This window comes from Chiloscyllium plagiosum, chromosome 7 (assembly GCF_004010195.1).
Source record: "Chiloscyllium plagiosum isolate BGI_BamShark_2017 chromosome 7, ASM401019v2, whole genome shotgun sequence".
NCBI classification, from domain to species: domain Eukaryota; kingdom Metazoa; phylum Chordata; class Chondrichthyes; order Orectolobiformes; family Hemiscylliidae; genus Chiloscyllium; species Chiloscyllium plagiosum.
In genome coordinates this window covers 43,294,293-43,306,324 of record NC_057716.1, presented here as the reverse complement: position 1 = coordinate 43,306,324, position 12,032 = coordinate 43,294,293, and the positions used below count along the sequence as shown (strand labels likewise).

Sequence of the window (12,032 nt, the reverse complement as noted above, 5' to 3'; positions counted from 1 at the left end):
CCATGCCTCCTCTTAGGATCTTTCTTCCTTTTTGGAATGAACTGATCCTGCATCTTCTGCATTATACCCAGAAATATCTGCCATTGTTCCTCCACTGTCATCCCTGCTAAAGTATTGTACCATTGAACTTTGGCCAGCTCCTCCCTCATAGCTCCATAGTTCCCTTTTATTCAACAGAAATATTGTCACTTCCAATTGTACCCTCTCCCTCTCATTGCAGATTGAAGCTTATTGTATTATGGTCACTACTTCCCAATGGCTCCTTCACTTTGAGGTCACTGATCAATTCTGGTTCGTTGTACAATACCAGATCCAGAATTGCCTTCTCCCTGGTAGGCTCCAGCACCAGATGTTCTAAGAATCCATCTCGGACGCACTCCCCAAAGTCTCTTTCTTTAGGTCCAATACCATCCTGATTCTCCCAGTCTACCTGCATGTTGAAATCCCCCATAACAACTATAGTAACATCTTTGCGACAAGCCAATTTCAGCTCCTGATTCAACTTCCATCCGACATCCATACTATTGTTTGGGGGCCTGTAGATAACTCCCAAGAGGTTCTTTTTACCCTTTAGAATTTCCCAGCTCTATCCATACTGACTCTACATCCCCTGATTCTAGGTCCCCCCACACAAAGGACTGAATATCATCCCTTACCAACATGGCCACCCCACCCCCTCTGCCCGTCAGTCTGTCTTTACGATAGCACGTGTAGCCTTGAATATTCATTTCCCTGGCCCTGTCCACTTGAAGCCACGTCTCAGTTATCCCCACAATATCGTATCTGCCAATTTCCAAAAGAGCCTCCAGCTCATCCATCTTATTTCTAATGCTTCGTGCATTCATATATAGTATTTTTAATTTATTACTGCCCTCGCCCTTCCCATCAACTCCTATTTCACTCAACCTTACACCATGATCCCTTTTAGAGTTTTCTGCTTCATTGATACAGTTGTCTTTCTTGACTTCCCTTGTTCTAACTTTCCCTTCAATTTCCTTCTTAAACATCCAGTTTGTCCCCTCCCCCCTGCTACTTAGTTTAAACGTAGCTGTGTTGCAGTTGCAAACCTGCCTGCCAGAATGCTGGTCCCTAACTTATTAAGGTGCAAACCATCTCTCTTGTATAAGAAGCTTTACCCAAGTGCAAGTTATTGATTATGCCTTTGAATATAGTAAACAATTATGTGTAAAAAAAAAAATTAGGTGACCAACTGTTGGATCATGCTGAAGCTGTGCATAAAAGAACAGTTACTACATAGGTTTAAAATTGGTAATTACCCCAGCAGTACAGGAATACTTGGACAAATTGTTCTTGGGTACTGATAGACAAATCAAATGCGTGTCTCAAACAAATTTTGCTTTTAATGTTTATAAAACATTTGAGGTGCTGCCAGTGGTGATTGGTTTTGAACTGCATTGAACAGAGAGGAATTTTCAATGACTTCTGTTGCTATTTGCCTTAAGAATTTGGATCCTATTTTCTTAGTAAGCATGGGTGCTGAATTTGCATAACAGAAGACTATTTGTTGCACTTAATCAGGTGTTGGTATCCCTTGGTTTCAAGATGACATCTACACCAGGTTGCGAGTTCCTGTCATGGGCCTTCAAAGGGCTGAACAGTCTGTCCTTTGAGCACTCAGGACAGAATATCCCAGGTGGCAGTGTAATTCGGAGTGCTACATTTCTTCCTTTTCTTTTTGCTGAGGTGATCACTCCACCTCATCATTAAAGGCAGCGGGACGCAAAGCGTGATGCAACTTGATTTAAATATCACCATTTGAATGATGGGTAATAAACTTCTCCCAGTCATTAATGTTGGTGCCTCCATGTTTCAGGGAGAGCGTCAAAGTGCCACTGAAGCATTTCCTGCATCCTTCCCTGGAACACCACCCCATATGAGAGTTGAGAAACAAATCCTAAGCAGAGGAGGTATCTTTCAACCATCCGAACACAGTACCCTCTCCATTGTGGTGGATTTTGCAAGTGTGTTGCCTGAATGCTGGTGGATCTGGTTTAAACAAATACACTTGATATTTTTCGCTTTGAATCTGGAGCATGCAATAGAAACATTGCTGGTGGTATTTCTTTAGCACTCTCTTGTATCACTGATACAAATGTTGCATTACAATACAAGAGTCAGCTGACCTGTCTACTCTGAGAGGGCCCCAGCAGTCTGATTTTCAGTCCAGGAGGCAGGGGGTGGAATGGAATCTGCCTGCTGCGTCTAGAGACCGCTTTTGGGCGGCTGTGGAGGTGGGCGCATGCCAAGGTAGGCTGGTTAGCAGGCCCACCTCCATTCCCATAAGATACGTCCCTGCCTCCACTCTCTCTCCTCATACTCCCTCTATACCCCTTCCATGGGCCCCATGCATCCTGTTCCCCCAGTTTGCACAATAGAACCAGTGAGTTTCATGATAACAATAGCAAGGCATTGTAAAAAACAAAAGCACACTCATTTTGAAAACTGCTTTGAAAAAAATGCTTTCTTTCATAACCTTGTAAAAGTATTAATCAGACCGAGCCATGTAACTGAAACTTTGCCTTTACTTCACACTAGCAACCATAATAAGATTGAATTTTACATTGTTTGAAAGGGAGGAGATTGGAATCTAGGATTAGTATTTGAAACCTGCGTCAGGACAATTGTTTGACATGAAAGCTGAGCTAGCTGAAGTGAACTGATTAACTCGGGTAGAAGATAGATCAATAGAGTCACAGTGGTAGACATTTAAGGGGGTATTTCCGAATAGGAGAAAGTGAGGACTGCAGATGCTGGAGATCAGAGCTGAAAATGTGTTGCTGGAAAAGCGCAGCAGGCCCTGAAGAAGGGCTCATGCCCGAAACGTCCATTCTCCTGCTTCTTGGATATTTCTGAATACTCAAGGTAAGTATATATCTACTATAAAGAAAATGTCATAGTGAGGATCCACTATCTGTGGTTAGGGAAAGAAGTTGAGGAAAGTATTAGATTTAAGGAAAAAACATATAACTGCAATGAATGTGTGGCAGGTGAGATGAATGATCAGAATATAAAGATTGATAGAGAATGATTGATTATGAAAGGTTAATCAGGAGGAAGAAACCAGAGTACGAGAGGAAGCTAGCTAGGAATAACAAAAATGAATAACGAGAGTTTCTACAATTTGGAGATGCCGGTTGGAGAGAGTGTGGACTCCATCTCACTTTCAAGGTTGTGGCACCTGCTGTACAGTTGGTCCTCGAGATGGTTGAAGAGTTTGCAGAGGTACGGTGGCAAAGTCTCTCCATGTAGTCTGTGTAGTAGGTTGACTTGAGTGGATTCGTGATCCGTAATCCTTTTGGGATCTTTCCTGCTTTCCCGCATTTCTGTAGAAACTTGATGTCTGTGTCGATATGTGCGATCTGCTTGGAGATCCTCTCCACTTTGAGCTGGGTTTCTAGGTGATTAGAAAGGAAATGAGAAAGTAAGGTCAGTGTTAGTTCTCTGGAGAGTGTGAGGGAGGAGTTAATCGTAGATAATAAGTAAGTGCCGGATGAGATTAACAAATATCTTGCTTCTATCTTCACTATGCGGAAACTTTCCAGTGATAGCTATAAACCAGGAGGTTAAAGGGAGAGACCAGTTTAGCAAAATTAAAATCATAAGGGAAGTAGCACTGAACAAACTGATGGAGCTGTGATCTTAAAAGAGGTGGCTATTGAGGTAGCTTTTGTGTTGATATTTTTCCAAAATTGCCTAGATTCAATACTGGTTCTGTTGGATTGAAAAATACAAAATATGACCCCACTATTCAAGGAGGGAAGCAGAAATCTTGACAATGTAGGCCATTTAACTTGACATTAGAAGGTTTTAGAATTGATTAGTGAAGGGATTTTAACTACACACTTGGGAAAAATTTGAAGTCATCTGGAAGAGTTGATATGCTTTTGTTGAAGAGAAGCCATGTTTAGTCAATTTATTGTAGTCTGTTAAAGGAGCAAACATGCACTATGGATAAAGGAGAGGCTATAGGCATTTTGTACTTGGATTTCCAGGACGCATTTGCTAATGTGCTACATTAAAGGTTATTGCAGAGAACAAAGCTCATAGGAAGGAGGTAAAATATCAACATTGGTAGAAGATTGGCTGACTAGCTGAGGGACAACAGTCTGCTGAATGGCAGGGTATGACAACGGTGTATCACAGATGTCTATGCTGGGATCTCAACTTTATCAATTTACATCAGTTAGTTAGAGGAGGAAATGACAGAACGGTAGCTAAATTTGTAAATTAACCAAGACACGTAAGAAAGTATGTTATGAAGCAGACATGAGGAAATTGCAGATAGATATTGACAAATTGAGTAAAGATTTGGCAGATGGATTATGAGATGGGAAGATATGAAGTTGTTCACTTTGGTAGGAAGAATTAAAAGGAAGAGTGCAACTTAAAACCAAAATTAACTGCATAATTCTGAGATTGTAGAGGGATTTCAATGTAATGGTGTTTGAGCACATAACCAAGAAAGCGAATGGGATGCTATACTTTGTGAAAGGAATTGGACATAAAAGTAATGATGTTATGCTTCAGTTATACAGAGCATTGGTAAGACCACATCTCAAATACTGTGTGCAGTTTTGGTTTCCTTGTTTTAAATACAATGGGGACAGTTCAAAGGAGCTTTACCAGGCTGATACCTGGAGTGAAAAAGCTGTTAGGATAGATTGGACAATATAAGCTTGTTTCCATTGGTGCTTGGAAGAGTAAGCAGTGACTTGATTAAAGTGAATGGGATCCTAAATTGACTTAACAAGGATATTTCCTCTTGTGGGTTAACCAGCACCATTTTAAAATTAAGAATTTCCCTTAAAGGATAGAGATGGAGAGGTTCTTTTTTCCTGAGGCTTGTATAGCTTTGGAACTCTGTCTCAGAGGTGGTAGAGCCTGGGTCATTAAGTATTTTTAAGACTGAGGGTGATTGGTTCTTATTCGGCTAGGGAATCTAAAGTCATTGTAGGTTAATGGAAATGTGGAGTCCTCAATCAGCCATGTTCTTATTGTGTGGCAGTGGGAATGAATTGTCTGTTTCTGCTTCTATTTTATATGTTTGGTTTGTACTTCTGTATGAACACTCCTGCTCCTGTCTTCTATGTTTCTATACCTATTAATCTTATCTAAATAAACGTATAGACTTTGAAAGAAAAAGTTAAAAGAATAACTTACTACTTTCAAAATGTCAGCAGACAGAACTGTTATTGATGATATCAATACCCGAAGCTTTGCCTCCCTTCACACACTTTAATTGTGCCCAAATATGAGGCCCCATCCATGAATTGTATCAATTGAAACAGATGGTTAGACATTGCTTCTTCCATTGGGGTTGACCTTCGGAATAGTTGGCTGAATTCCAAGACTCACTAATGGAGCAGCTCAGCAGGCACAGGTGGATGTGAAGATTTTGCTTGGTTTTGCATCAAAGACTTGTGTGCCTGAACTAGTGCTCCAGCCAAGCAGTTCCTTTACAGGTATCACACTGGCATCAACCAGATAATGTGGAAAATTGTCCAGGTATCTGCTGTCCCCTAAAAGGAGGGCAAATCCAATCTGCCCAGTTATAACCCCAACTGTTTACTTTTAATCATTCGCAAATGGATGGAAAGTGTCATTGTATAATCAAAATTATATTATTTAACCTTGATTCGTAGTCATCCACTAATATCATTCTAAAACTTCATTATGGGCTTGATCAAAACACGCTCCAAAAACGCTGACTTCCAGATTTGAAATGAGTTCTTGCCATCAAAGTAGCCTTTTACCAGGTAGGCATGAAGCAGCCCTTGCAAAAGAACAGTGGTAATCATCTTGGAAATCTCTTCACAGACAAACACAAGGAGCTAACACAAGGAAAGATGGTTTTGGTTTTTGCAGGGCAGTCATCTCCGCCACAGGACTTTACAGGTGGTCCTCCTGGATAGACAACCATAAATGTCAACATTTCTTCTTCTGCTTCATTAATGACTGCTTTAGTATGGACGAAGTTCACTGATTGCAGCAAGTCCATCACCATTCATATCTCTTCAGATAGAGAAACAAGCCATGGCCACAAGTATCAGCATCCAGCTAATCAATGGCAAGTAACATTCCTCCCACATTTATGTGGCGTGAGTTGACCTATTTGTATTATTGCTCAACTATTAATCCAGAGATCCAGGTAATATTCTAGGGCCCCAGACTGGATGGACTGATTGACCTACTTCCACACTGGAGGGATTCTTTGGATCCAAGTTTGAATCCCACCATGGCAGATGGTAAAGCTTGAATTCCAAAAACAAATTTGGAATAAAGAGTCTTAATGATATCCATGAATGTCAATTGTTGGAAAAAATCCATCTGTTTCACTAACGTCCTTTAGCGAATGAAATTGCTGTCCTTATCTCACATGGCCTCCGTGTGATTCCAACTCCACAGCAATATGGTTGACAACAATTAGGGATGGGCAATAAATGCTGGCTTAGCCAACAATGTCTACATCCCATGAATGAATTTTAAAAGCCATGCATTGATCACCTCTAACAAGAGAGAATCTAACTATTTCCTCTTGATGTAACATGGCATTATCATAATTGAATCTCCCAACATTAATATCCTGCAGGTCACCATTGATTATATTAAAACTGTGACTGCAAGTTCCATTCAGAGGCTGGAACTTTCGAATTGTACCACCCAGTAGGACAAGGGCATCAAACATTTGCAACACTGCCACTTGCCAGTTCCCCTCTAAGTCACACACCATCCTGATTTGGAGTTGTATTGCTCTTCCTTTACTGAATAATAATCCTGGAACTCCTTCGTTAATAGCACTGGCTGTACCAACATTGACTGCAGTTGTTCAAGGTGGTGGCTCATCACCTTTCTTGAGGGCGGTTCAGGGTGGTCAATTAAAGCCATCTTGCCAGTGATGCTTCTGTGCGGAAGACACAATTGGAAGTGCCTGGCAAGTTTTCAGATTATATCAAGAAGAAACATATATGGGTAAGAAATAAGTAGGGATAAGGATAAAGGTAAAAGCAAATTACTGTGGATGCTGGAATCTGAAACCAAAAGAGAAAATGCTGGAAAATCTCAGGTCTGGCAGCATCTGTAAGGAGAGAAAAGAACTGACCCTTGATTTTTTTTTTTGAAAGAGTTGCAGAACAGTGAAAAAATATTTTAAAAAATAAATTAAATAAATGAAATAAAATTACGGAGCAGAATGGAAACAGAGGGTCAGTTAGACTCAAAACGTCAGCTCTTTTCTCTCCTTACAGTTGCTGCCAGACCTGCTGAGATTTTCCAGCATTTTCTCGTTGGGTTAAGGATAAAGGTAGTTGTGCAGGAACAAAAAGAGAAGGTGAATCTCTGTCCATGAATGGATAGAGATAAATTAGAATCAGGCAAGGGCTGTTCCACACATTGGCAGAGAATGGTGTGAAGAATGGATGGAGGTCAAGAAGACTGTGAAAGCCTGGTTTTCCTTTTGTCATTGTCACAGAGATTTTTATAAATTTCCGAAGAGTTGTTTTAATTCTTTTGTAGGAGTGGAAATTTGATGATAGAGACAGAAAGATGGAGTCCTTGGAAAGAGATGGGCCAGATTTGAAAGACGACAGTACGCTTAACTAATTTGGACAAGAAATTGGATATTGGAGATGGGATGGTAGTTTCCAAGACACTACATCTGAAGGAGATGTAGTTAACAGACGTGAAGGAGAGAGAGAGAATACTCCTGAAGAGACAGTCATGTTAAACGACAGCTGAATTTAAAGCTTGGAAGAGATTCTTGATGGCTGTGGTTCCATGAGAATAGTGATTGAGAGAACCTGGAATTTGGTCTCAAGATAAAGTTGGAGAGGGTATGAGAGATTACAGAGAAACTGGCGAAAGGTACAATGTAGAAGCTGGACCACAGTAGAACTTTGGAAGTAGTTTGGCACTATGGGCAGTGGAAGGGAGGAAACGTAAGGGACAGGAGCGGGCATCCACCATGTGTGGTGGGGCAAATTCTAGCCTGTCCCACTATTCAACATGATCTGATCTGCCCTAGGCCACCATTGCTGTGTTTTGAGTGGCAGAGGCACTGAATGACTGGTCTCGATTTAGTACAGAGTAGTTTCTGAATTTACTCTTAGTGAAGTCAAGATTAGAGTGGTGCTGGAAAAGCGCAGCAGGAAAATTGATGTTTCTAGCAAAAGCCCTTCATCAGCTATTCCTGATGCTCGGATGCTGTCTGACCTGCTTTTTCCAGCACCACTCTAATCTTGACTCTAATTTCCAGCATCTGCAGTATCCACTTCTGCCTTACTCTTGTTGGAGCTGAGGGAGAAGGAAAGTCAGATGGAATTTTAAGAAGACAACTTGCTGCAAACCAAAGAAGCCTAGAAGTTATGTTTGCTTTCCAGGAAGATCCTGAAATAGTGAACAGCTTTCACAGATAAGAAATGACCCACTTGTTCTGTGTGTTCTCATGCCAGATCTATGACTGAAAATCTTAAACTAGTTGTTTGCCTTATCTGTTCAAATGCATAGCTTGGACTTATGGAGCAAAGATGAGGTCTGCACTGGGTAAGTGTAATAATAATTTCTCAGCTGTTTCGGAAAGCTGATAACCGAAAATAGTGGTCAAATGACCTTTCGATATTACAATTTATTTTCTAATATTCAACATCTACTTTTTACGTAATTGTACATCATAGCAGAGGGCCTTTGGCTGTTGAGTCTGTACCACCAAAAAATACACTAAAACCTACACCAGCTCACATTCCCACACTCGGCCCACAGCCACGAACGTTACAACACCTCAGGTGTTCATCCAAGTACCTTTTTTAAAAGGTTGTGAGGTTACCCACCTCAAATACCCTCCCAGGGAGCGCATTCCAGAACCCCACAATCCCAAACATACCTTCAAAGAGTGCACCAATGGTGAGGCAGCTATTGTCATTGGTAAAAATGGACAAATAGTTACCCACTTTAGGCTGGCTGATGACTACATTTTAAAGGTGAGTAATCTGTAGGTTGTGATGTCTTCGTTCACAATTAGAGGAAAGAATATTTTTCATGTATTATGGTTCAAGTTACAGTGATCGGTAATACAATCTGGCAGTGAAATCATGGCTAGTGGCAAATAAAGTTGTTCATTTTGAATTGGATTTGATTACCTTTTATTGGTTGGCTGTACTGCTAAATGCAGGCTGAAAACAATTGTGTCTATTAGTTTAATGCAATGCATTTTCTCTCTCTCTCTCTCTTCTCTCTCTTCACTAAATAGGTTGTACTGGTAAACAGAAAGTTACTTGAGCTCCAGGATTCCAAAGTGGTTGTGGCTGCAGTGCTAATTGGAATAATGCTCGTTAACATAAATAAGTCAAGTGGTAACTTCATAGCTTAATTGAAGGCCACAGTGCAACTGTTACTGCATACATCAAACCGCCATCAGTAACCATGAGCTCAGAGGAGAAGAACATGTCGCCTGCTCACCAAATATCAACTCCATCTCATAGGAGTGTATCATCATCTTCATCCTCTCAAAGAGAGAGTAGACCGGTAAGGAAATATTTTTTTTAAATCTTGCTGTCTATATTCTGATCCTTCAGGTATTAAAATACATTTTGAGTATGCCTTAATTTTCAGCTATTAATGAAATTGGTGCTTATTTTAAGTAAATGCTTATATGCTGTAAAGTGCAGTGGGCATTAATTTTGATGAAGTAGATTCATGTAAATTGGACTTTTATTTGTGAATAGATTTGAGGAATCCTATCATGAGGAATGATAGGAACATATTGTATATGCTAATTATTAATAAGATTAAATAGTTATTTAAAATATATTTTTCAGAATCTTGTACCTCCTGTTTGAAGTCATGTTCAAATATTTAAATATTTGTCTTTGAAATTCTTAGGTGCAGTATCCTGAAACATTATTTCACAACTAATTGTTTTTAACAATAAAAGTTGTAGCTTTAATATAAGGTTCTGTGTTAAAAAATAATGAGAATTACGTTTCAGGGTTTCATTCCAAGATGGTCTAATGGGCTTGTCATGCACTTTTCAGAGGGTTGAGAGCTGGTCAGTTGATAATGCCATTAGGGGTGAATATCTGCAAGATTAGAGGCAAAAGTGGAAGTTAAATATATTCCTTTTGGTGCAAAGCTGCTTGAAAGTGGGGATTGGCGTGGGGGAAACATGGGAGAATTTGCTGGATGGTTGAGCTTTAATTTATTGCTATCCTATCTCTTTGATTTACGATGCCAATGAATGCTGCAAAAAGCATTCAAAATCGCCTTGGTAAATTAGCTGAGTTTAAATTCCTAGAAGTCGTATTGGAGCTCGTCAGTCTCCTTGTCAGGCTGCAGTTTGGTTACTATCTTCATTTAGGGTATCATGGAGGTCACTCGGAACCCTAGAGGCTGAACATTGGACAAAACATGCTATGACAGTGTGACAGAGGATAAGTTGATTAGGTCTGACTCTTCAGCTTCAAAATGATGCCTTGTACTGTATCGTATTTCTGAGATGCCAGGGCACAAGTGCACTAATTCTGGAATGTGAAGAGCTAATTAATTTGACGTAGATTTTCACAATAGTACATTACAAAAAAACAGCCATTTGATTGCTGTGATTGCACCACCTCTTTCAAAGAACTGACCAGTTTGATCCCATATTCCAGTTTTTCTCCTCCCAAATTAGCTTCTTCAAAATACATGCATAAATGCTTTTTGAAAGTTTCTATTGAAGCAAACTTTCTCAGTGGTATGTGTCAGATGTTATAAATCCAGTATGAAAACTTTATCATCTTTCCCCTTCTATCTAGTTCATTTACTATTTATTATAAATCTATAAACTTCTCTTACTGAACCACTTGTCAGAGGGAATGGTTCTTGCCACTTATTCTATAAAGACACTGCTGCATTTGGATTATCTCCATTGGATCTTCCCCAATCCTTTCCTGCTTAAGGAAAAACCAAATTTCATCTTCTTCAATCACCCCACACTTGTAAGGTCACTCATCTTTGGTAGCATGCTGATAAAAGTCTCATGTACATTACTCATGACCTCACCATCCTTCCTAAAGTGCCAAGAATTGTGGAGACAAAGCTCTGGTTGAGACCCAACACTGACCTCTATGGCTTTAGTGTAACTTCCTTGTTTTTGTACTCCGTGTTCCGGAGCATTGAGGTCCTACCTTCTCTTAAGACGTGGTGATCCGCCGGGGAAACTGCTTACCATCATGTGCATACTGATTAACAACCTCTCTATTTCAATCTTCAATGTATTTAATAGCAAAGCCTGTAAAGTCCACAGATCCGCTATTCTCTGAGAGAAGAAATTGCAGCTCATTTCTAGCCTTAAATGGGTGATTCCTTACTCTGAGGTTATTTCGGTTGGATCTCAACCCACCCACAAAAAGACCCAATCTCTCAACATCTACTTTGTCAAGCTTCCTAAGGATCATTTATGATCCAATAAAGTTATCTCTCATCCTTCTTAACTACATGAGTACAGACCTAACCTAATCAAACTCTCCTCATTGATCCTGGGCATGGGGGGATTTAATGTGAACTTTCTCTGGTCTGCCTGCAATGCCAGTTTATCTTCCCTTACATAAGGGAAACAAACTGTTTACACTATTCCAGGTGTGGTCTAACTAGTGCCTTCTACAGTCCGAGTAAGACTTCTTTATTTTTAATCTTCTTTCCTTTTGAAACATTCCAATTGTCCTCACTTACTACCCACTGAATTTGGATGTTGGCTTTTTGTGATTCATGGACAAGGACTTGGAAATCCCTCTGTGCTGCAGCTTGCTGCAGTTTTTCTTAAGTTAAACAAAAAATATCAGCTCCTCTAATCTTCAAAGTGCACAATCTCATGTTTTCCTACACTGTATTCTATCTGCTTAGTTTTTAGATTTAGATTAGATTACATTACAGTGTGGAAACAGGCCCTTCGGCCCAACAAGTCCACACCGACCCACCGAAGCGAAACCCACCCATACCCCTACATTTACCCCTTACCTAACACTACGGGCAATTTAGTATGG

At 40.1% G+C, this 12,032-nt stretch overlaps 1 protein-coding gene across 6 annotated transcripts in view; it reads left to right on the top strand.

Annotated features, from left to right (window-relative positions):
- The window catches only part of osbpl6 (oxysterol binding protein-like 6), a 170,778-nt gene that overhangs the window by 57,184 nt on the left and 101,562 nt on the right, over positions 1-12,032 (top strand). For all 6 annotated transcript variants that reach the window (XM_043693527.1, XM_043693522.1, XM_043693523.1 and 3 more), the window contains one exon: positions 9,263-9,537. In XM_043693527.1, the coding sequence (XP_043549462.1) occupies positions 9,436-9,537 (102 nt within the window). In that variant the 5' untranslated portion in view covers positions 9,263-9,435. The remainder of the gene's footprint in view (positions 1-9,262; positions 9,538-12,032) is intronic.